General features: G+C 23.6%; 4 protein-coding genes across 12 annotated transcripts; 2 read left to right on the forward strand and 2 right to left on the reverse strand.

Moving 5' to 3' along the window:
- Nucleotides 1–10: 10 nt before the first annotated feature.
- On the reverse strand, nt 11–6,882 carry LOC107998213 (nitric oxide synthase, salivary gland). Of its 3 annotated transcripts, XM_017057374.3 has the most exons (25): nt 6,616–6,880; nt 5,840–5,976; nt 5,579–5,741; nt 5,208–5,299; nt 4,993–5,134; nt 4,781–4,920; nt 4,547–4,721; nt 4,375–4,476; nt 4,110–4,304; nt 3,910–4,007; nt 3,687–3,831; nt 3,469–3,573; nt 3,312–3,379; nt 3,103–3,246; nt 2,856–3,030; nt 2,656–2,785; nt 2,521–2,599; nt 2,244–2,437; nt 1,986–2,155; nt 1,642–1,852; nt 1,466–1,553; nt 1,256–1,380; nt 1,032–1,177; nt 759–950; nt 11–623 (listed from the first exon to the last, which is right to left on the reverse strand). In XM_017057374.3, the coding sequence occupies exons 1-25, from the start codon at nt 6,721–6,723 to the stop codon at nt 516–518; spliced, it is 3,432 nt and encodes a 1,143-aa protein (XP_016912863.1). In that variant the 5' UTR covers nt 6,724–6,880; the 3' UTR covers nt 11–515. The 3 variants fall into 3 exon arrangements, with proteins under 3 accessions (XP_016912863.1, XP_061928648.1, XP_061928649.1); XM_062072664.1 differs by lacking the exons at nt 5,840–5,976; nt 6,616–6,880 and having other exon boundaries at nt 5,208–5,351; nt 5,579–5,718; XM_062072665.1 differs by lacking the exons at nt 11–623; nt 759–950; nt 1,032–1,177 and having other exon boundaries at nt 1,339–1,405; nt 6,616–6,882.
- An 880-nt stretch (nt 6,883–7,762) lies between these two features.
- LOC133665764 (putative autophagy-related protein 11) lies at nt 7,763–11,741 on the forward strand. Its single transcript, XM_062072172.1, has 14 exons — nt 7,763–7,853; nt 7,916–8,017; nt 8,101–8,282; nt 8,366–8,529; nt 8,622–8,794; nt 8,866–8,926; nt 9,009–9,135; nt 9,321–9,463; nt 9,536–9,647; nt 9,816–10,097; nt 10,180–10,611; nt 10,718–10,771; nt 10,868–10,930; nt 11,015–11,741. The coding sequence occupies exons 1-14, from the start codon at nt 7,763–7,765 to the stop codon at nt 11,132–11,134; spliced, it is 2,106 nt and encodes a 701-aa protein (XP_061928156.1). The 3' UTR covers nt 11,135–11,741.
- Nucleotides 11,147–14,361, reverse strand: LOC107998160 (glycerol kinase). 4 transcript variants are annotated; one of them, XM_062072692.1, is made up of 9 exons: nt 14,221–14,361; nt 13,605–13,863; nt 13,210–13,433; nt 12,923–13,114; nt 12,707–12,817; nt 12,344–12,597; nt 12,050–12,255; nt 11,822–11,953; nt 11,147–11,740 (listed from the first exon to the last, which is right to left on the reverse strand). In XM_062072692.1, the coding sequence occupies exons 1-9, from the start codon at nt 14,293–14,295 to the stop codon at nt 11,655–11,657; spliced, it is 1,539 nt and encodes a 512-aa protein (XP_061928676.1). In that variant the 5' UTR covers nt 14,296–14,361; the 3' UTR covers nt 11,147–11,654. The 4 variants fall into 4 exon arrangements, with proteins under 4 accessions (XP_061928676.1, XP_061928675.1, XP_061928677.1 ...); XM_062072691.1 differs by having other exon boundaries at nt 12,908–13,114; XM_062072693.1 differs by lacking the exon at nt 14,221–14,361 and adding an exon at nt 14,061–14,195 and having other exon boundaries at nt 12,908–13,114.
- LOC107998159 (vigilin) lies at nt 14,302–23,692 on the forward strand. Of its 4 annotated transcripts, none has more exons than XM_017057258.3 (24): nt 14,302–14,427; nt 15,032–15,157; nt 15,259–15,327; nt 16,149–16,351; nt 16,436–16,651; nt 16,724–16,930; nt 17,068–17,283; nt 17,405–17,588; nt 17,681–17,995; nt 18,071–18,180; nt 18,273–18,429; nt 18,868–19,043; nt 19,130–19,261; nt 19,330–19,476; nt 19,532–19,690; nt 19,794–19,928; nt 20,040–20,258; nt 20,339–20,474; nt 20,554–20,705; nt 20,786–20,914; nt 21,014–21,124; nt 21,213–21,410; nt 21,488–21,706; nt 21,794–23,692. In XM_017057258.3, the coding sequence occupies exons 4-24, from the start codon at nt 16,190–16,192 to the stop codon at nt 22,013–22,015; spliced, it is 3,702 nt and encodes a 1,233-aa protein (XP_016912747.1). In that variant the 5' UTR covers nt 14,302–14,427; nt 15,032–15,157; nt 15,259–15,327; nt 16,149–16,189; the 3' UTR covers nt 22,016–23,692. The 4 variants fall into 4 exon arrangements, with proteins under 4 accessions (XP_016912747.1, XP_016912748.1, XP_061928674.1 ...); XM_017057259.3 differs by having other exon boundaries at nt 15,032–15,145; XM_062072690.1 differs by lacking the exon at nt 14,302–14,427 and having other exon boundaries at nt 15,153–15,174.
- Nucleotides 23,693–23,698: the final 6 nt, after the last annotated feature.

Genomic DNA, 23,698 nt, shown 5'->3' on the forward strand with positions numbered 1-23,698 from the left:
AAAATTCAAATTCCTTTTAATATATTTCATTTAATAACTTTATATACATTCATATGTGAAGATAAAATATAATATATTAAAATCCATTAATCGAATATATTCAATTTTATGTTACATCATTTTATATCATGTTTTATATCTTTGTTCTTTATATCTTTCTAATAATACATTATTGCTAAAATGAGTTTATTGAGATATTAATTAATTTTATGGTAAGATTATTTAGATATGTAATTTTATTTTTTTAATCTGAAGGCTAAAGCCAAAGATATATTAATCTTAATATTATATCTAAATAATCATTCAACCATTAATATCATAAAAAATATATATACATATGATACTAGAAACTTACATATTATAATAATCATATAATAATCATAATAAATCGTACAATAATGTAATATGTTGGAAATTGAGGATACCTAGATATTTTAATTTAATTTATGATACTTGTAATTGAAAATTATTTATAAAATCGTTCAAAATTTTTTAAATGTTAACCAGAATAAAATTTAAGGTTCGGCAGCCATTCTATTTCTTGCTGTTTCTCTTGATCTATTATGTACTTCTGCCGTTCTTAAAGTGATACCAAATATATCTTCATGATAACGATTTTCATCCTAAAAATATTATATAAAATATTATATTATATAAAAAATTAAAAAATATATTTAATGATAAATTAATATAAATTAATATAAATAAATTAATATAAAAAATAATATATTATATTATTAATTAATTATATAACTTACACGTAGTGATAACATATATGCTTCAACTTGTTTATCTGTCATTTCACCATGAGTTTGTATAATATGTTTCAAAGTTTGATAAACGTCTTCTGCCATTGTACAATCACCACAAACGTAAAAATGACCTCCTTCATACACTAACATATCATAAATTTGTGAAGCTTCCGCTTGAATTAAATCTTGTACATATGTCTATTAAAATTATGTATAATGATATTTCAAGTATAACAAAATAATATTATAAATTATTTAAAAAACATTTTGAGTTATAACCTTTTTGAAACCAGATTCTCGTGAAAGAGCTAAGAAGATCTTATCTAAAACGCCAAGTTCTAGCATTTCTTCTTTCTCCTGTCTATATAAATCTAAATTTCTTTGACGACAACCAAAAAATAACCAGACTTTTCCATATTCAAGATCTATAAATTTTATTTATAAATGATTATAATTAATATCAAGATTTATTTTAATAAATCATAGTATATAACAGATTATACCTGGTCGGCGCTTTATTTCTGCGAGACGGTGATGCCAAAAACCACGAAATGGAGCAATTCCTGTTCCTGGTCCGACTAATATCATTGGTGCTTTTGGTTCGGATGGCATATAAAAATTAGGTGCACTAAATAAAATAAATAAAAGAAAATCTAGAAGAAATTTTGTATATATTCAATTATTAAAATTTAGTTTTAAAAACAAAAACTTACCTACGTACAAATACATATAAAGGTTCTCCATCTGATATCTCACGTAAATAATTGGAACAAACTCCATAATGGATTGGTCCAAAACCATCTAATTTTTTAAAAATAATTTTATTTTTAAATAAAAAAATTATCTTATAGTTTAAAAATATATTATATAATTTAAAAGTAAGAATTACCTTGTGTTTTGTATTGAACAACAGCAACAGTAAGATGTATTTGTCCTTGATGTACATCCGGAGACGAAGATATACTATAAAATCTTGGTTGCAAAGGAGTTAAATGAAGTAATAATAATGGTGCAAAAGGTCTTACGGATGGAAATTCATCCAATACTTCTACTAAATTAGGAAATTTCCAATGTCTCCAATCCTCATAAACTGCTGGATCCTTTTTATAAAAGAAAATTATTAAAATTTCATATTTTTTTCAATAATTTTTAACAATCATAATTAAATTTTTTAGTAGAAATTAAAATTAAGTTGAAAATTAGTTAAAATTAATTAATTAATTAAATATTTACAGAAGCTAAAAGATTGAGTTGAGCTTGTTCTTTTGGATTTGTAGCAATGGATGCAAAATATCTAAGAAGATTCGGCGTTGGTGGTGTAGTGATATCTAAAAATCTTTTTAATAATATTCTCAAGGAATTAGGTAGATATCTATCATGTGCTATCCATGTTTTTACGATTCCTATATACAAAAAAAAAAAAATGATAATAAAAAATGAATTCAATAATAATAATACAGCAATTTCAATAGTATTAAAAAAAAAACAAACCATTAGGAGTATGAGATTGTTTTTGTATTTGTAATTCAATTGGTACATCTGGATCAAAAGGAGTTTGTACTCGTTTTAAAATTGCCTCTACTAATTCTGATCTATTACATGCAAAAACTCCCAAATGATCACCAGGTTTATATAATATTTCCATACTTGCTATATCATCGAGTTCTAAGAGTAACGTAGTTCCACTATAAAAGATAAAAATATAAAGTTAAGTTTATTATATTATTATCATGAAACTGTTATTTATTTACAATTTTCATATAATTACCTCGATGAATCACCGCTTAAATTTGTTTTTCGAAACATATTACAAGTAGTTACGTTTCTGTTGTGACATTTGCTTAAAGCTGAAATATTGCAATTATAAAATAAAAATGTAATTAATAACTATGAATAAATATACCTTTGCCAATTGGTTGGGATTCAGCTTCTATAAAACGAACAGTTGCTGCTGATAAAGCTTCTGATCCTAAAGATAAGGCAACTTCAAGCAAAGTATCATCATCATCTAAACAGAAAGTTTCACATGCAACCTGAAAATTACAAGAAATTTTAAAAAAATATTTTATAATAAATATGAATAATTACAGATAAGATACGAACAGCAAAAGTATCGGCTGCCCATTTTCGAAAAGCTTGTTCTTGTCCACACATTTCATCTCCTTGTGCCAATTTTAACAGTCGTTCTCCACCTAATTCACCTAATAAATTATCTACATAACGACCAAATGCACAAAAATTTGGATATGCTGATGATCCCAATGCAAAAACAGCAAATCTGAAGAAAGAAATTAGAAATTTCATTTCATATTTATAAATTAATTATAAATAAATATATTCAATAATATACCTAACATTGCTCAAAGGACCAAAAGTATCTTCTGTTTGAGAATCTGTGGTTGAACCCCGAAGAGAATCCAATCTATCCAGTTTTTTTGAATTGCTTACTTCTGTTTGACTATTTGCTTTAATAAACGATTTTGAAGTTGCCAAACTATAATTACAATATAAATAATTATAATATAATTTATGAATTTTATTATATTAAAATTATAATACCTTATCTTATTGCCACTATTAATGTATGTTTCATTCATTTTCATTGCATATAAATTTTGTGCGAAAGCCTAAAAAATAAAATTTATATAAAATTATTCAAATTTTAATAATAATAATATAAATTTTAAATAATTAAAATAAAAAATAATAAATTTACTTCGCCATTTTCAGGAGGATCTCCATTTCCGAAAGTAGATGTTATAACTAATAATAAAGCTTCGTGTTCTATATTACTAATATCATAATCTGACATGGAAAGTACCTAAAATTAAAAGTTTCAAATATTTTTCATTATTTTTTAAAGATTGATTAATGGAATTTAAAATTTCTATAACATTTAAATATATTTAATTATATAATTAAATAATCAAATACCTGCGAATGGAAAGCGTGTCCTAATAATTCGCTAAGTTTTTCAGCGTACATTTGTGATGTACCAGTTTCCGTGGCAAATAATACTGTAGCTTTTATTCTTCGAGATAAAGCTCTTCCAAATAATTTAGATGTAAATTTTACTGCTCTAAAATTATTAATTAATATTATTTGTAAATTTTGTAAATTTATTTTTCTTTCTTTTTATATATTTATGATGATTTACCTTGCAATTTGTTTAAAATGAAATTTTCGTCTTGGCTTTTTAGAAGTTGATTTCTTATCACGACCTTTTTTCCAAACATGTGTTTTCCAAGCAGGTTCCTATAATAATTATATGGAAATACAAAAATTGTGTATGTAATATATGTAATAAATTTTTATTATCTATACATATTGTATTATATATAATTTATTTGTAAGAACCTGAGCATCATATGACGGTTTTAAATAATAAAGAGCCATTTCTTGATGGAATACAGGTGTAGCTGATCCCGATATCGGTGGTACTATCCATAGCCAATCAGCTGGACATCCATTTCTTAATCGCATTTCATTTTCATAATGTTTCATAAAAGATTCTGAAGCCGTATGATGATCTACAATTGTTACATTTTTCATCTAAAAAAATTTCAAAAGTTTGTCATTATTATTTATAAGAAATTTTTGAATAAAGATATTTCGTATATACCTGAAAACTATGCAAAACAGCGACATTAGCTTCTATCATAGCTTTGTCTTTCCATAATGAAGTAGATGTTCTTGTATCTAATCCCATATGAGTTGCAATTGTCTATAAGTAAAATTTATTTTAATATATTTATTTTTTTTATAATTAATATTAAAATTGTAGAAAAATATACCTCTAATAAATTGTATCGTTGAACATCGCATAAATCTCTCGATCCAATTTCAGTACTCATATACCATCCATTGAATGGTGCGGCTGTAAATTCTAATCCTCCGCAATCAAATACCATTCCAGATACAGCAGGAACTGCGAACCATTTTAATTCTAACTTTTCAAACCAATCATATCTACGATAAATAAATAAAAATTAATGAATGATCTAAAAATAACGAACAGAAATACTTACGTTGGATGACTAAGAGGTACTTCTAAAACAAGTTCATTTGGAATGTCGAAATAATCAGGATCATGACCATTTGCCGATAATATCAATGGTAATATATCAAAACGAGTACGTGCACTTTTCCAACCTAATTTCATACATAGCTGTGAAAATAATAAATTGTATAATAATTTTGAAATTAAAAATAACAAAAGAATTGAAAAGAATTATTTTACCTCAGTGAATTCAATATTTGCAGGATCGCCGATTATAGTACCGTCTGGATTTTTATATCCTGCATAACTTATTAGTTGATGATTCCACACCCTATAATCATGTTTTCCATCCGTACGTTGCGGAAATATTGTTATTGCAGATCTGAAAATCAAATAAAATAGTAACATTACGCAATAATAATATTGAATGAAAAATATTTTTATTATTTAATTACCTAATATTTCCTTTGTTTGTGCTATATTTAATATGATTGCATAAAGCTTCAAACATGCCACTAGTTGTTGTGACATAACGGCAATCAAATACCTATAATTGAAGATTATAAACTTGAAGAATGATATTTAATTTTACATGTGAACTGGAAAGAAAAGAGAAGTAATCGAGATTTGCTTTCAGATAATTGTAATATTTTTCTTTATTCATTTTTATTTTTATATTAATGAAAAAATATTAAAGTTTATAATAAGAAAAATTATTGAATATATTTTTAATTTTTTTAATTTAGATTTTCAGATATATATACTTTATATATACTTTAATATATAATAAATAATATAATAAATATAAATTTAAATTGTTACATACCTGTAATTTAGACCACTGAATACGACCAATGCATCTTGTGGCATTACGCCATGCTACCTTCGCTCCAAAAACTAATTCTGTTTCAGTTAATTGATAAGTACCAGTAACTGTGACTTCTTTTTGTACACTTTCCCAACGAATACGATGTGCTTCGCTATTTAATCTATTTTTTAAAAAAATAAATAATATTTAACATATTTAATAGAAAATGATAAAAATATATTTAGTTATATATAAAAATATGTTTTAAATGTTTTTTACCTTCTAATAGAAGAAAAGTATTGTTCGAGAAAATCTTTCGCATGTAAAAGAATTTCTTCTTTTGATCGAGACTCTGTACCATGAATTGGTAGTTGCATAACACTACCAAGACATACTTGACCAGAGCACAATGTTTTCTAAAGAAAAGATAAGACTGAGATAAAATTAATACAATATTTTTTAATTTCACAAAATTTTATATCTTCTTAATTATATTTTCTTAATTATCTGTAAAATTTTTTGATAATAATATTTCATTTATTTAAATAAAATAATTTAACATGTTACCAATTACAACTACATTCAAATTATAACATCATTATTATTACGCTAATTAAAATATGGACATATATTTAAATTTTAACTTTTAACCATAGACATTTTTAATCTTATAAAAGATTATAATATAAATTGGATATAAATAAAAATATTTTTTATTATTCTATAGTTTCTTTCATTCCAAGTATACACTTCCTTCAATTGTTTTAAAATTCATTATTCCAATTATTCGAAAAAAAATATATATTATGTATATGTATCATACAATTGTATCACCGAAACGAATTTTCGATAATAGATTTATTCTATTACAAATTTGTCTATATTCGCAGTTTTATTCGAACTCTTATATTATTCAATAATATTCAATAATATGTAATATTAAACATTAAAATTTTTAAATGAAAATTTCTATGTACATAAAATATATAAAATAATAAAAATTAAAAATAAAAAAATAAATCGAAAAAAAGAATTTCAAAAATTTCTTTCATTACCTCTGCATTTCCAGTGTGCAAAGAATCAAAAGCTTCAGTCTTGTAAATGAGATTTCGCAATTTCGTTGGTTTCTTTTGACAGGTTCCTGTTGCCTCCTGCTCCTTCATTTTAATATTCTAATTCTTTTCGATAAAACGTGTTCCTGGTCTGTCACCTGTTACCGTTCCGCTTATATATTAGGTAGTCACGGTATGTACACTGGCTTAACTCTCTTTTGTGAGCATCCCTGTGAGAAGGGAGAGATATCTGACTCCTACTGATACTCCAGACTCCGCGAATTGTCACATGCGCTATGAAGCTGCGCCATTGATTTACTGCGCCGATGTGTTTCAATAAATATTTGAATATGATATATATTTTTCGATAATTCATTATATCACATTATGAAAAATATTTGATGTTATTTGTTTAAATAATCTTGAAATTTAATTCTATTGATTATGACAATAGAAAGGAATAAGATTTTTTTGAGCAATTCATAAATGAGGTATTATATGGATCATAAAGATGTACGATCAATTTAGCGCGCCATAGTTCGGCCATTGCTTATATCGTAAATATTTTATCGATATATATACTATAATATACTCGTTCGATAAATAATTAAAAAAAAATTATGACAGTTACAAAAATAATTATATGAAAAAATATTTCACTTACAATTATAGAAAATGTTATTTAAAAGAAAATATTTTTAAAAGTTTTTTTCTTCAAAAATATAAATTTTATGTTTTCGCTATATTGTAATTATAACGAATATTAATATTTCATATAGTATTTATTAATGTACAAGATATTAATATAAAGTATTTATATTTATTTACGTAGTAAAATTCGAAAATAATACAAAAAAATTGTGTTCACTTGTATTTAAAGACGGTTCTTTAATATTATATTATTTTATATCCATAAAAATTGACGAAATTTTATACGATTATTTTATTTAGAAATAATTTTATTTAAAAAATATTTACTTTGATATAAATAAGCAATTTTACAGATAATTATTATAATAATTGTCATCGCAGGAATTTTATTGTTAATGCTTAAAATTTAATATATTATTAATTAATTTTTGTCTACTCTGATTTGTTTAGATTAAACGTACGTAGAAAAAACGCAAAAACCTAGAAAATAAACGCAAAAATGCAACAAGAAGATAATCATAATCTTGAATTTGTATCTCGCAATATAAAAAATAATTCGGAAAAATTGCAAAGAACGCCTCAAGTTAGTGGTAAGTTTTATTAATTTATATTTTGATTCATAAATAATAATAAAATCATAATTGTTCTATAGAATTTGACAAAAAAGATATAATGTCACAAGAAATTAAACGTAAAATTCACTATACTCCTCAGAATAGTCCGAATAAATATTCAAAAACTCCTCAAAATAATGGTATAATTTTTAAATGGTATAACATTGCATAATGCTATATAAGAAATAAAATAAATCATTTTATATAAAATACTTCATTTTAGAATCATTTAAAAAAGATACGAAATCACAATTAGAAAGTAACAAACGAAAAATTCAATCATTTCATAATGAAAGTCTGGAAAAAATTCAGAAAATTTGTCCAAGTGGAAAATTTGTTAATACTTTAATAGGACAATGGTCTAAACATATGGGTATCCAAACACCACTATCCGAAACAGGAATAGTATATAATTTTTATTTTATTAGAAAATTGTTATTAAAAAGTATTGAAAAGTTTTTTTTATTAAATAAATAATAAATAAATAGGTACGAGAAAATTTAATCACGGAAGAAATGAAACAGATGCATGTAATTGAAGAACGAAAAATTCAAAAGTTGCAAAAAAAGCTTCAGATTGCTGAAGAAACTATATCTTCACTTTCTACTTCTCATGAAGTGGAATTACGAGCTAAAGAGGAGATTTTACAACAGTAATATACATATTTATTATGTATTCTTTAGATATTTATTACAATTAAAAATTGATAGTAAAGATAGTAATAAAGATAGTATTCTTCTCTAGATTGAATAGCGATTGGGAATCAATTACTAAATATTATTATGAAATATCAGAGAGTTTAAAAGGATTTCAACAACATAAAGATAATCTATCGAAATTATATAATGAAATCATTGTTATTCAACAATCTACAATGAAGAAATTACAACAAGAATTATGTATTATGAAATTAAAAGGTTAATATTATATAGATTTTATTATAAACTTTGTTTGTATTTATAACTTTGATTAAAATATTTTTTTATAGATGATGAGCAAAAAAATATTGTTAGTACAATGGAAAACAAAGTAATAAATCAAGAGAAAAGGTATTTATGAAACATTTCTTTCTAAACATATAAATTATTCATTGAAGAATAAATGAAAATTTTATATTTCATTTATTATTAGAATATACGAAATGATGAGTATTGAGAACGAATTGAAAAAACAATTTGAAGAATTGAAAAATAATTCAGTTTTAGAGAAAAATCATTTACATAATGTTTATACAGAAGAAAAATTAGAATTAATAAAGGTAAAAAATATATTATTTTTAGACTTTATTTTTTTTTTTTTTTTGCTTTAATTTTTCTATTTTAAGTAAAAAAACGTGTATAATCTCTTTGAAAATAAAAAAAATATATTACCTATATTATCGTCATACGTTATTATCATAGATATAATAAACATGTAAAATATTATAAACAATTATGATTTTAGAAGCAAGAAAATCTCACGTCGATGAATCAAGAACTACAAGTACAATTACAGAAGATTACAGAAGAAAAACAAAACTTAACTATCTTGTTTGCTGAAAAAGATGATGAAATAATAAAATTGCAAGGGGAGATTGTTACATGCAAGTAAATATTTTTTTATATATGTGTAAATGAATCATTTATGAATTTTATCTTAATTCATTGATTTTGTGGTAGAAATAAAATCGAGAATTTGTTATGTCATAATACTGAATTAAGTGCAAAATATGAAAAATCCATAAATAAAGAAGAAAAACTATCAAAAGAAATACAAACGAAAGCGCAAGAAGTATACAATAATATATTATAATTATACATTACATATATACATATATACATATGTAATATATATATATATATAATATATATATATATATATAATAATAATATAATAATAATATATATATATATATATATAATAATATTATATATAATTAAATTAATTTTGTTTTTTAAGATCGATAAATTACGAGAAAATTTAAATACTAGACAAGAAATAGAATCTAGTTTAGCTAAAGATTTTGATATGATTGATAACAAATATAAAAATATACAAAATAATTTTTTAAATATAGAAAATAAATTAAAGGAAGCGCAAGTTCGCAATATAAATCTTGAACAATCTTTACAAATGATGAAATCTGATAATGAACACAAAATAATGGAATTATACGGAAAAATTGAATTTTTAGAAAAAGAAAAAGCACAAATACTTTTAGAAAAACATTTAAAAATACAGGTACAATTTTAAAATATAATTATAAATTAATATTAATTAGAAATATAATGAATAATGAATTAAATTTATTTATTACAAATAGGAATTTGAGAATATTCATAAATTATTAAAAGAAAAACACGAAACAGAGATAAAATCCTTAAAAGAAGAATTCGATATTAAACTAATAGAAATGAAAAAAACTTTAGCTACACAAAAATCTACATTTTTAAAATTAAATGAAACTGTAAATAAAATAAATAATGAAGAAAATCAAAATAGACAAATAAATTTTCATGATCAATGTACAAAAATAAATCATAATGAGTTGCAAGATAACTTAAAAGAAAAAATGCAACCTTTAATAGAATCTATTCTAATAGAAAAAAATCAAGTTTGTGAAATGAAAGAATTTCAAAATCAAGAAAATGTAAATAATTCAAAAATTATAATCAAAAATAAAAACGAAATATCGAATCTTGAGCAAGATATATATAGCTTTAGTACCAGAGAAATTAATGATGAGTTACAAAATGTAAGTTGTATATATAATATAATATTATTTTTGTGTTTTATGTATAATTCACTTTAATTTTTTTGGATGTATATGATTATATGGATTATATGACTGTTAATTATAGATATTATCAGTACAAGAAAAAAAGGTTCGATTCAATTTAAATTCTCCAATAAAGGTGAAGTTTAACATTCAAACTCAATTAATTTTATATAAAATAATAATTATAATACAAAATAATAATAATAATATAAAGATAATAAAATTTTTATAGGATTTTAATTGTATTGAAAATAATTCTTTTTTTTCTCGAGATAACGAAGAGAGAAAAAATGAGGTATTATTTAAAAAGAATTTTTCTTTTCTATTTTATATATTTTTAATTAAAAAAATTAAGAAAAGTATTATTTTACATAAATAGGATGAAGATGATTCCTTACCGAAAAAAAAAATATTTAAAACACGCAATTATGGATTACGACAATATGGAACTTCAAAGAAATCCCAATTTGGAACACTTGGAAAAATTTCTAAAAAATAAAATTTTATAAAATACATTACATAAAATTATTTAATTATTATAAATTATTATTTAAAAAATATATAATTTCATATAATATATACATTTCAAAGATAAATTTTTTGTAATTGCTTAAAATGTATTTTTTCAATCTATTTATGTTTTTTTACTTATGTTTATTAATATACCTTAGTAAATTATGTTAATATATAAATTATATAAAAATGTTAATTTTATAAATTACATATTTTGTTAAAAATATAATTAATCCACAACAATTATTAACAAAAAATAATTTCTTTAATAAATATCTATAATAATATTCAACATATTTATTAATAAAATGTATATTTCAGATTCTTATTTATTGTTAATTTAAATACCTACTTTTTATCTATTATATTAAATTCACAATATTTAATTTTTATATATGCATTTGAACAAGATATTGTTCATTGTTTATATACTTTTTGCTTTAATTAATTCTTTTTTTTATTTAATTCTTTATTATCCTACTATTTACAGGAATATTTTGAAAATTTTAATTATTCATTAAAGTAGTAGAACAATCCCATTTCATGGATCTTTCAACAGCCATTTTCCATTTAGAATATCTCAAATCTCTTTCTAAAATATAAATATATATAATTTAATATTTTTGTAAAAATATAAAATTTCTTTTAAATTTCTTTTCGTGAAAAAAATTACCATCTTCTCCAATAGAGGGTGAAAATTCCGTAACTTGAGATGCGTCTACATCATTCACGTCGATAAGACCGACTCCAATACCAGCTAATATAGCTGCTCCTAATGCTGTTGTTTCTACCATATTGGGTCGTACTATTTAGATTTAAAAAAAATGATATTAGAATATAATATAATATAGTATATACGTAAATATATATGCAATATTAATTCATAAAATTTTGTACACACCAACATTTATTCCTGTGAGATCAGCTTGTAATTGCATAAGTAAATTGTTTACTGTCATTCCACCATCAACTTGTAAAGTTGTTAATTTTGTTCCAGAATCTTTAACCATTGCTTCTAAAATATCTCTTGTCTGAAAGCAAACAGCTTCTAATGCTGCACGAACGATATGATGCTGTTGTGTATCTTCAGTAATACCACAAATTACTCTAGAAGAAATATATGCAATTTGTATTTTAGTATCAAAAATAATGATTATTATTATCTTTTAAATGATTATTACTGCAATCTAGTTACCCTCGTGCATCTTGTTGCCAATATGGTGCATATAAACCTGAGAATGCAGGTACAAAATATACATCTCCTGAAGATCTTACATGTTCTGCCATGTCTTGAGATTGAGTTATATTATTAAATAATTGTATATTATCACGTAACCATGATAAAGCTGCACCAGCAACAGCCACTGAACCTTCCAATGCATAAGTTGCTGAGTTTTTACCTATTTTATATGCAATAGTTGTTATAAGACCTTGTGTTGAATCTACTTTCTAGAATTAAATTGATTAAATATAAATGATTAAATATTTAATTAAATAAATGAATTTTCAATAAAATATATAATATGCAATAATATAATTAATTGAAATGAATACATACAATACTTCCAGTATTGTAAAGTAAGAAACAACCAGTTCCATAAGTAGCTTTTGCTTGTCCAGGTTTTAAGCACAATTGACCAAGAAGTGCTCCCTGTTGATCACCTACACACTTATATATAAATATGAAATATGTTAATAATCAAAATTGATAAAATTTCGAACAATATTAATATTTAAATATATTATTTTAATAATATACTCCTGCTATAGGTACACCAGCAAGAACTTCTGGATTTGAAATTGTTGTATATATTTCAGCACTAGATCTTATTTCAGGTAGAATATGCTGTGGAATTCCAAAAAATCGACATAATAGAGGATCCCATTTTAATGATTCAATATTCATTAACATAGTACGAGATGCATTTGAAACATCAGTTACATGTAATTGTCCTTTGGTAAGATTCTATATAAAAAGTATAATTTATTTGATTAGTGAATGAAATAACTATAATTGTATATTTTATAAAATAAAATAAAAATCAATAAATGAAAATATACCCAAATAAGCCATGTATCAATAGTTCCAAAAGCACATCTCTCTTCATCTATTGCATGTTTAACACGTGGTATGTTATCAATTAACCAACGTATTTTGAGAGCACTAAAATATGGTGACATTGGAAGTCCACAAAGAGGTTTCAAATAATTTTTGTTTCTTGTTTTATTAGGTACACTATCTAATATGTCTTCCAAAGTTGTAGTAGTTCTCATATCCAACCATACTACAAAAAATTATTAATTTCATTTTAATAATAAATTATATTTATATATTATATATATATATATATATATATATATATATATATATTATATTATATATATTATATACATATGCAAATACATTATTATTAAAAATAATGTATTTTAATAATAAACTATATATTGCATTTTACCTATTGCATTGTGTAATGGTTCTCCTGTATTTTTATCCCACATTAAAGTAGTTTCTCGTTGATTAGTAATTCCAATTGCTTTGATATCTGATACATTTATATTAATATCTTTTAGCTTTTCTATTGTTTTTTTTATGCATTCTATAACAGCTTCCAAAATTTCTTTTGGATCTTGTTCCACCCATCCTTCTTGTGGATATTTTTGTTTAATTTCAATTTGATGTGATGCTAATACCTTTCTATGTAGTACATCAAACACCTAAAAAAAACATATTGTATTATATAATATATTTTTTTTTCTTATTTTTATATAAAAATCTTAATATTTATTGTAAAATAAAATTATTTAAAATTTTCATGAATGAAAAACTAATAAAAAAAGAAATAATATAATTTTAATATTGAAAATTTATAAATTAATTAAAAAAAAATTTTATAAAACATTTTTTTACAAACTATAAAGTAATATTTATTCCAAAATATTTTTCTAACATATCATAAAATAAACATTCAAATAATGATTATGACAAAGGTCAAGTTTCATTCAGATAATTTGACTAGATAGTTGTCAGTTATTTTTATTGTTTGAACTTAAACATAAATAAAATTTACTTACTAAGAATCTAGCGCTACTCGTTCCTTCATCAATTGCCCCTATGAATGGTCCGGAATAATTGATATTTTCAGGCATATTTTTTTTTCTTTATTGAAGTTGAATATTTAAGTATATAGTGTATTTGAAAAATGACCTATCGTTAATCTTTATCGTATCTTGTTATATAATAATACATTTCAAATAAAAAATATAATCAATTATAATAATGTACATTTTACGTAAAATTAAATAATTCATTTAATTATTTTTCAATATATTTCTATATTGATTATTTCGAACTTATTATCTATTAACCTATTAGTTATTTGTATTTTAATTTTTCGTGACATTATAAATTATAATTAATATAAAAAAATAGATAGATAACAAATTTTGAAATTATTTAATTTGCAAGTTTAAAAATAAGTATTAAGTAAAAAAAATATTTAATTCTGTTATATATTTATTTTTTTTATTTGAAAATAATATATTATATATGAAAATACGTATAAAGTAATAATAAAAATAATAATAATAAAAATAAAAAAATGAACATTCGTGTCTTCTCATAAAATATAATTAAATAATTACTAATAATATTAATCAATATCAGTTATTTTTTTATTAATGCATATTAGTACTTTTTTCTATTATATCAAATAGATTAAATATCGATATATATTTTAATTTCATCATAATTAAATTATAATAATTATATGAAATTGCATGTATATTTTTTATGAAGTTTCTAATAAATAAATTGTTTTATTTCAAATATATTTTTATCATAAAAATATTATAGTAAATATTTTTTGTAAATACAATTTTCTAGTGATTTTTGTATCTTAAGGTTTGCAATGAGAAAATGCCGTTCGACATCTCTATACTATTATAGTAACTTTCTGCAACCCAGCTAATATTTATCTCATTTCACTTTGCGTTACCGGTAAGGAAAGACGTATGTTCGTGAGAATAGTGAATAATTATTTGCTCGATAATAATTAAATTAGATTAAGTGTTCATCAGTGTCTAATATTTATGAATTTTTTAATGTTTCAGGCAAATCACTATTAAACTGGCTTCGTAATATACGTTTATTACTTGGCCGGATTTCTTTATTACGGTAGAGTAAGTATTATTTCGTGTTATGTCGAGACTGCCCATATGAATCTTTCTTTTTTTTTTCATTCTGTCTTTTTCTTTCTGAATATAACGGCACCAACCTTATATTACCTGTTTCTTATTTCGAGATAGAAATACGCAAGTACTATTTTCGATCTATGCAACGTGCATACATTCATTTCAAAAAGGTTAGCGATCTTGTGACGTGTCAAGTGAATACTTCATTCCATATGGTGGTCACTAGTTCAACTACTCTGTGGTCATTGACATGCTGGCATATAACTTGAATCTGCTATTTTGCTATTTCTCGTTTGACATAATAATCATTACAAATTTTTATCGCTATTTGATGATTCATATTATGTGTCTTAAAAATCAATTTATTAATTGAATATCTACTAAAAGAAGATATTAAAGAGAATTTTATAGAGATATAAATTTTTCTTTAATATAGATTGTTGTTCAAATAAAACAGCAATCGTTTAAATTTCTGTAAAAATATATCTTTTATTTTTTTTTATTTTTTTAATTGCATTTTTTTTTAATTTTTATAATGTTATCAAATGATTAATCAATAAAATGATTTCACTTGAATTACTATATAAATATAAATTTGAATAAATATTGTAAATAAATTAGCAATAAATAAACTAGCAATCAATAAACTAAATTGTATATAATGTATTTTTTTATAAATTATATGATAAATGGATTATAAATTATATTAATATTTCAAATCTTAAGATTTAAAAATTTTATTTAATAAATTATTTTTTATATTTTATTTAATCTTAAAAGGATGAGTATTATATAATTGTTCATTATAGTGCTACTGTAAGGACTTGGCACGAAACAGGACAACCCCATCATGCAGCAGCAGTCAGTAATGGAAGAGGGAACGGCCTATGAGCCACCTACTTATGATGAGACATTCCCAGTTCTTCCTGAGTCAACCAGTTCAAGTTCAGGGAAATTAAATATTTTCTCTATAAATAACAATTTACAACTTGGACGTATAACTATTACTCAGGTATAAATTTAATTGTAATATTTTTATAATTTTTTAATTATTCTAATTCTATATTTTATTATTTATCATCTATTATTTTGTTAGATGTTTCGTGTACCTGGTGAGGAACGAAAATTTGATCATAGTGACAAATTTGGAGAACGAGAATCTATACGTACATGTAAAACAATAATGAAAGAAACAAATACTATTATTGAAATAGCAACATCAAAAGATCAATCTTTAACATTCCTAATAACTGGTAAACAAAATCAAGTGCTTGAAGCAAAACGTAGGATTTTAACAACATTTCAGACTCAGGTTTGATATTATAAAATTAATACTATAATAAAATTAAAATAATATAAATTTTGAATTTTCAATTAATTATAGGCAAGTAAACAAATTAGTATTCCTAAGGACCATCATCGTTGGATTCTTGGAAAACAGGGACAGCGTTTAAAAGATCTAGAAAAGACAACTGCAACAAAAATAAATGTTCCATCTGTACAAGATCAATCAGATATAATAACAATTACAGGAACTAAAGAAGGAATAGAAAAGGCTGAACATGAAATTAAAGTAATTTCAGATGAACAAGTGAGTAAAAATATCAAAAAAAAAAATATTTAATATAACTATTTAATATAAATTATATATAATATAATATATAATATAATATATATGTATTATATATATATAAAGATAAAAGTAATATATAAAGATTTTTTTATTAGTCAAGAAAAGCATTTGAAAGAATATCTGTGCCAAAAATTTATCATCCATTTATACATGGTGCATACAATGAGAATCTCAATGCCATGATGGCAGAAACTGGTGCTCGAATTAATATTCCTCCTGCTCATTCACAAGAAGATGAAATTACCATTGCTGGTGAAAAAGAAGGTGTTGCAGCAGCAAAACAAAAAATCGAAGCCATTTATAAAGATATGGTATAGATAATAAATATTATTATAAAATTACCAAATAAAAATTACTTTTTATATCTTTTTAATATTAAAATTATACTTTTAATTAATTATATTTATTAAATTAATTATATTTCTCATTTAGGAAAAGAGATGTACAACAGTGTCAGTTGAAGTTCCAAAATCTCAACACAAATATGTTATTGGTCCACGAGGTAGTACAATAGCAGAAATCTTACAAGTAACTGGTGTCAGTGTAGAAATGCCTGCATCAGATTCCCCAACAGGAACTATTACTCTTCGTGGACCTCAAGAAAAACTTGGTCAAGGTAATTCAAGGTTTTAATATTTTTTAAGAGATTTTTATGTTAGAACATTAATTAAATGTTTCCATAAATGTTTTTTTGATCCAATATTATAGCATTAAATAAAGTATATGAAAAAGCAAACAGTGTTCGTACAGCTGTAGTAAAAGCACCTGTTTGGATTCATAAATACATAATCGGTAGAAAAGGTGTTAATATTAAACGTATTACACAAGAAATGCCAAAAGTGAATGTAGAATTTACTGGAAAAGAAGATAAAATTAAAATCGAGGGTCCTCCTGAAGAAGTGGAAAAAGCACAAAATGAGCTTCAATTAATGGCTACTGATCTTATATCTAAGCTTACTTTTACGGAATTAAATGTCGATCCTAGATTTTATAAACATATTATTGGAAAAAATGGATGTAATGGTAAATTTTATTGAAATAATTTAATTACATTAAAATTTATATTGTTATATTATTTTCAATATTTTTTTTTATTAGTAAATCGTGTAAAAGAAGGGACAGGTGTTGTAATTAATATTTCTGAAAATGATGGGAGTAATGTGATTCGTATTGAAGGAAATCTTGCTGGTGTACTCAAAGCTCAAACGGTTTGTTATAATATTGTTTTATATATTATAAATATTACATAATGAAAACTTTTTTATAATATTTTATAGTATAATAATTCAATTTATTATAGGAATTAGTAGAAATGGTAAAAAAATTGGAAAATGAAAAAGAGAAAGATGTAATAATAGATCATCGTTATTATCCTAGTATTATTGGAAATAAGGGAGATAATATCAAAGAAATTAGAGATAAGTTTAATCAAGTACAGATTACTATTCCTGGTCCAGGTATGTAGCATAATATATGCAATAACTAGAACTCGGATTTATGCCAGGTACAAACATTTGAAAGACCTCGACTCTTATTGGCAATTAGCCAAAGAGAGAGTTTATTCATATTTAGAAGTTTATAACTTAATTTGATAGTTTATAATTTTCTATTGTTATATAAAAAATATGTTCTATAAAATATATTTAAATTTTCTATAAAAAAATATTTTTTTTTATTAAATTTATTTGTATTCCGAATTTGAAATTTAAAAATTATTAAAAAATTGTAATACAAAATATCTTATTTTTTAAAATGATTATATTTTGTATAAAACTAAGAAAATTATAACTTTAAAAACAATGTAGTTATTAAATGAAAATAATATAGGAAAAATTTAAAAAATTATTTTTTATTTAAATTAAAAATATTTTTACTTAAAAATTTTTTATTTACAGGTGAAAAAGGAGATATTGTAAAAATTAGAGGACCTAAAGAAGATGTAGATAAGTGCCATAAGTATTTAATGAAATTAGTAAAAGAACTGAATGAAAATAATTATGTCTTAGAGGTACCTATTTTTAAGCAATTTCATAAGTTTGTCATTGGAAAAGGTGGAGTTAATATTCGTAAAGTTGGTATCCAAATATTTTATTTTATATATTTTTAAAATAAATTACAAATATAATCAACATATTATCTTAATTTTTTAATTTTTAGATCAGAGAAGAAACACAAACTAAAATTGATTTACCTGCTGAAGGCGAAAAAAGTGATGTTATAACTATCACGGGAAAAAAGGAAAACGTGGAGAAAGCTAAAGAAATGATTCAAAAAATACAAAATGAATTGGTAATATTAATATTCTTATAAAATTGAATTATTAATTTTAATTTATATTAAGTAATTTTTTGCATTAGGCCAATATTATTACTGATGAGATAGTAATACCACCGAAATTTTATAATTCTCTTATTGGTACTGGTGGAAAATTAATTCATTCTATTATGGAAGATTGTGGTGGTGTTGCAATTAAATTTCCTACAGCAGAAAGTCGAAGTGATAAGGTAATTTGAAAGTATTAGAATTAATTGTATAAATATTAAAATATTTTATTCATAGGTAACTATTAGAGGGCCTAAAGAAGATGTTGAAAAAGCGAAACAACAGTTACTTGAACTTACAAATGAAAAGCAATTGTCCAGTTATTCAGCTGAAGTACGTGCCAAAGTACAACATCATAAATTTCTTATTGGGAAGAATGGTGCTAATATTAAAAAAGTTAGTTATTTAATAATATAACTTATATTATATAATTATATATCAATTATAATATGTTATATTTGATTATATATGTCATGTTTTTTTTGATTTATTTAATTAGATAAGAGAATCCACAGGAGCACGTATTATATTTCCAACAGAAGATGATCAAGATAAAGAAGTAATTACAATAATGGGAAAAAAGGAAGCTGTTGAAAAAGCTAAAGCTGAATTAGAAGCTACAATTAGCGAAATTGTAAATCTTTACTAATCATAGTTATTTTTAATTATATTAAAATTTATCTTTAATATTAAAATTATTTTTCATGTAAATCAAATTATTTTTTATATTTGATCTATTTTATAGGATAATATTACTGAAGGTGAAATTCGTATCGATCCGAAGCATCATAGACATTTTGTAGCTCGAAGAGGAGGTGTATTACACCGTATAGCAGATGAATGTGGAGGTGTACAAATTTCATTTCCACGAGCTGGTGTCGATAGTGATCGTGTAATTTTGAAAGGATCACATGAATGTATAGAAGCAGCGAAACAACGGATGCGTGAAATTGTACAAGAATTGGTAAATTTTTTAACTTGTATTTTTTTTTTTATTTGTTCTACATTCTTATAATTATTTTACATATAATTGTTACTTTTTAGGAATCAATGGTAACAGAAGAATGTATAATACCTCAAAAACATCATCGTACAGTTATGGGAGCAAAGGGACGTAAAGTGCAAATGATTACATCTGAATATGATGTACAAATTAAATTTCCTGATCGGGATACATATGGTTAATTTAAAATTATTTTTAAATTGAAATTAAAAAAAAAATAATTATAAAATTTGTAATCAGGACATTCATATTTTAGATGAACAACGTGTAGTAGAACAAATGAATGGTGAAAATGGCGAAATTTCTGAAACTGTTCCAGCTTGTGATATTATTCGTATCACAGGACAACCAGAGAATGTTGCAGCTGCTAAACAAGCATTGCTTGATCTTGTACCAATTACAATAGAAGTTAATATTGTTATTAATAACTATATATCAAATAATTTAATAATTAACAAAGAATTACGTAATTTTAATATAATTTTTAGGTAGAGGTACCATTTGATCTTCATCGCTCTATAATAGGACAAAAAGGTCGTGATGTGCGAGAATTAATGAATACATATGATGTTCATATCATGTTATCTCCAGCAGAAGAAAAACTTGATTATATTAAGGTATGTGTGTGTATGTTTGTATATATATAATGTAATATAATATTTAATATTAAAGTATAATATCAATGTAATATTTAATATTAAAATTGTTTTATTTAGATTTCTGGAACACCATCATGTGTTGAAAATGCAAAACAAGCCATTCTTGATAAGTGTAAAGCTTTGGAAGCTGAACGACAAGATAGAGCTTTGAAATCATTTGAATTGAAGGTAAATTTACTATATATATAAAAAATATTATTATAACATAATATTTTGAAAAATTATAAATAAATTTATTTAACTAATTTTATTTTAGATTGAAGTTGATCCAGAATATCATCCAAAAATAATTGGACGGAAAGGAGCTGTGATTAATAAGATACGTAGTGATCATGATGTTCAAATTAATTTTCCACGTAAAGGTGATCCTGAAGAACATATCATTACAATCACTGGTTACGAAAAAAATGCTTGTACTGCAAGAGATGATATTATGAAAATTGTTAATGAATTAGTAAGTATATTACCTACTTAAGATTTATTTTATAAATATAATGATAATTAATGAAATATATTATTCACATAATTTAGAATGGCTTGACGAAAGAAGAAGTACATATAAATGCTGCTGTACATTCGCGTTTAATTGGTTCGAAAGGTAGAAATATTCGTAAAATAATGGATGAATTTAAAGTGGATATTAAATTTCCAAGAAAAACCGATCCTGATCCTAATATTGTAACAATTGTTGGTACAGAAGAAAATGTAGCTGATGCTAAAGATCGTTTATTGAATTTAGAAGAAGAATATGTAAGTTTAATATAAAATATATATAAAGTCATTTATTTTTATAAAATCGATAAATAATTTTGTTACATAATATTTATTGTATTTTAGATTCAAGATGTTTTAGAAAATGAATATCGCGAAAATTTACGTTCACCTCAACGAGATGAAAGAAATTCTGGAAATTCGGGCTTTGTAGTAAAAGGAGGACCATGGGAACAGCAACAGCAAAGTGCTCCAAATACTGCTAGTGTTGAAGAGTTTCCACAATTTGCTGGATATTCTCACGTACCTGTGACTAATCCTGATGGTCCTTGGGGTGTGAAACGTTAATATTTATATAGAGTAAAAGTCAATGAAACATAAGATAAACATAATATATGAACTTTCCTCTGACAAACAATACAGAAGGGTACACACATTAGTGCTAGGTGGTTCCCTGTTCCATTACTGATGTTGCTGCATACGACCTGGCCACTCTATTGGACTCTGATACTGGTTTACTACATAACATTTGACGATGGTGTTTATATTTACAGTTCATATACTAATTATCTATGTATCTGTAACTGTAACGCATGATTTTAAGTTGATTGCCATGTTAGAAATATTCACACATACAGTCAGACGCAAATTGTGCGTAATTTCATTCACAAAAAAACATTTGATTTCTTCATAATTTTTAATTCTGCTAATATGCCTTTCAGGTACAGATATGTTGTACTTAAGACTGTGGCTTCTCTTGTAGGAACTAATTTTTTGTGTATATTATATATTTCCCAGATTGTCTCTATTCGTATAGATTGCGTGGCTAAATGCATTTGCGTTTAACCAAGCATATTTTGTTAATTTATTTATATTTTTTGTACATATAAATTGCATTTTTTTGTTATGTTGGACTAAGTGGAATTGTTTCTGAATTACATTATGATGATATTAGAGTCTATACAAATTTTTTGCAAAATGTGAAGCTTTAAGGTCTTTCTAAGGAAAACGTTCCTAAGTATAATTTTCCTGCTTTTTTATAGCTAGTATAATTAATAAGGTCGCTTTATGCTCTTGAAATTGCAATGTGCTATAAAGTGAACAAATCTGCCAATAAAAGATAGTTGATCATGTATATTATTAAATGCTGGACTTAAGAAAAGCAGAAATTAATGATTATATAATGTATATTGAAGGAACATAATCTTTAGAAGGCCTGCTATTTTTGTACTGCTTTTACGCAGTCATTAAAGACCAGATACGAAATCATTGGCATCATTAAAAGAAAAGAATCATGGATATTTATAATGCAAGTGATATGTCGTATTCTTTGAATAGCTGATTTTATTTATTCTTTCTATTTTACTGTTTGCTGTATGATGTGCAAATTTTTGCATTCTACTATTTATGAGGCCAACTAGCTAAGAAAAAAATATTCGGTTCAAGTGCCTTGTCTATTTTCTTCAGGACAGCTCATTTCAATTGTTGGAGGAATGTGAATATTAGATTATACATAATTATATATAAATATACATATATATATATATATATGTATATTTACATATATATACATACACATATATATATAAATGTATATATATATACATTATATAAATATTGATAATAATTACATTATTATATATATACATATATATAATCAATATGATAGCTATTGTACTTGCAGGTACAATAATATACTACTATCACAAATAGATACTATCATGTATACAGAAATTCATCTATATTTTTTAGATTTACAGTAATTTTTATAAAACTACTTGGTACGACGACTTATATGTCATCTCCAATGCATGGTTTATACAAAATGCCAGAATTAGCAATTTTAATATGCTTAGTTTTGGCTAACAATTTGATAGATGCTGTGCATGAATGTACCTTTTCTAATGAATTATAAATACAAAGTAATTGTAATTATGAAATAATATTCTCTGTACACATTATGTCATAATACATAAATTCTCTACTGTAATAATATATATATATATATAATTAATCTATTGTTAAGATAGT

The sequence above is a fragment of the Apis cerana genome, linkage group LG3 (genome assembly GCF_029169275.1).
Source record: "Apis cerana isolate GH-2021 linkage group LG3, AcerK_1.0, whole genome shotgun sequence".
In the NCBI taxonomy this organism is placed as follows: domain Eukaryota; kingdom Metazoa; phylum Arthropoda; class Insecta; order Hymenoptera; family Apidae; genus Apis; species Apis cerana.

What these genes read in the sequence shown, in the direction of transcription:
- LOC107998213 (XM_017057374.3), bottom strand. Translation starts at nt 6,723, where the DNA reads ATGAAGGAGCAGGAGGCAACAGGAACCTGTCAAAAGAAACCAACGAAA. An exon ending in ATCCTCCTGAAAATGGCGAA is followed by an intron (nt 3,380 to 3,468) that starts GTAAATTTATTA and finishes TTTATTTTTTAG; the next exon opens with GCTTTCGCACAAAATTTATA. An exon ending in GAGAATCTGGTTTCAAAAAG is followed by an intron (nt 951 to 1,031) that starts GTTATAACTCAA and finishes TAATTTTAATAG; the next exon opens with ACATATGTACAAGATTTAAT.
- LOC133665764 (XM_062072172.1), top strand. Translation starts at nt 7,763, where the DNA reads ATGCAACAAGAAGATAATCATAATCTTGAATTTGTATCTCGCAATATA. An exon ending in AAAAATTAGAATTAATAAAG is followed by an intron (nt 9,136 to 9,320) that starts GTAAAAAATATA and finishes TTATGATTTTAG; the next exon opens with AAGCAAGAAAATCTCACGTC. An exon ending in GGGGAGATTGTTACATGCAA is followed by an intron (nt 9,464 to 9,535) that starts GTAAATATTTTT and finishes ATTTTGTGGTAG; the next exon opens with AAATAAAATCGAGAATTTGT.
- LOC107998160 (XM_062072691.1), bottom strand. Translation starts at nt 14,295, where the DNA reads ATGCCTGAAAATATCAATTATTCCGGACCATTCATAGGGGCAATTGAT. An exon ending in TTGATACATGGCTTATTTGG is followed by an intron (nt 13,115 to 13,209) that starts GTATATTTTCAT and finishes CTTTTTATATAG; the next exon opens with AATCTTACCAAAGGACAATT. An exon ending in CTGGTGTACCTATAGCAGGA is followed by an intron (nt 12,818 to 12,907) that starts GTATATTATTAA and finishes TTTATATATAAG; the next exon opens with TGTGTAGGTGATCAACAGGG.
- LOC107998159 (XM_017057258.3), top strand. Translation starts at nt 16,190, where the DNA reads ATGCAGCAGCAGTCAGTAATGGAAGAGGGAACGGCCTATGAGCCACCT. An exon ending in GATTACTATTCCTGGTCCAG is followed by an intron (nt 18,430 to 18,867) that starts GTATGTAGCATA and finishes TTTTATTTACAG; the next exon opens with GTGAAAAAGGAGATATTGTA. An exon ending in AAGCTACAATTAGCGAAATT is followed by an intron (nt 19,929 to 20,039) that starts GTAAATCTTTAC and finishes TCTATTTTATAG; the next exon opens with GATAATATTACTGAAGGTGA.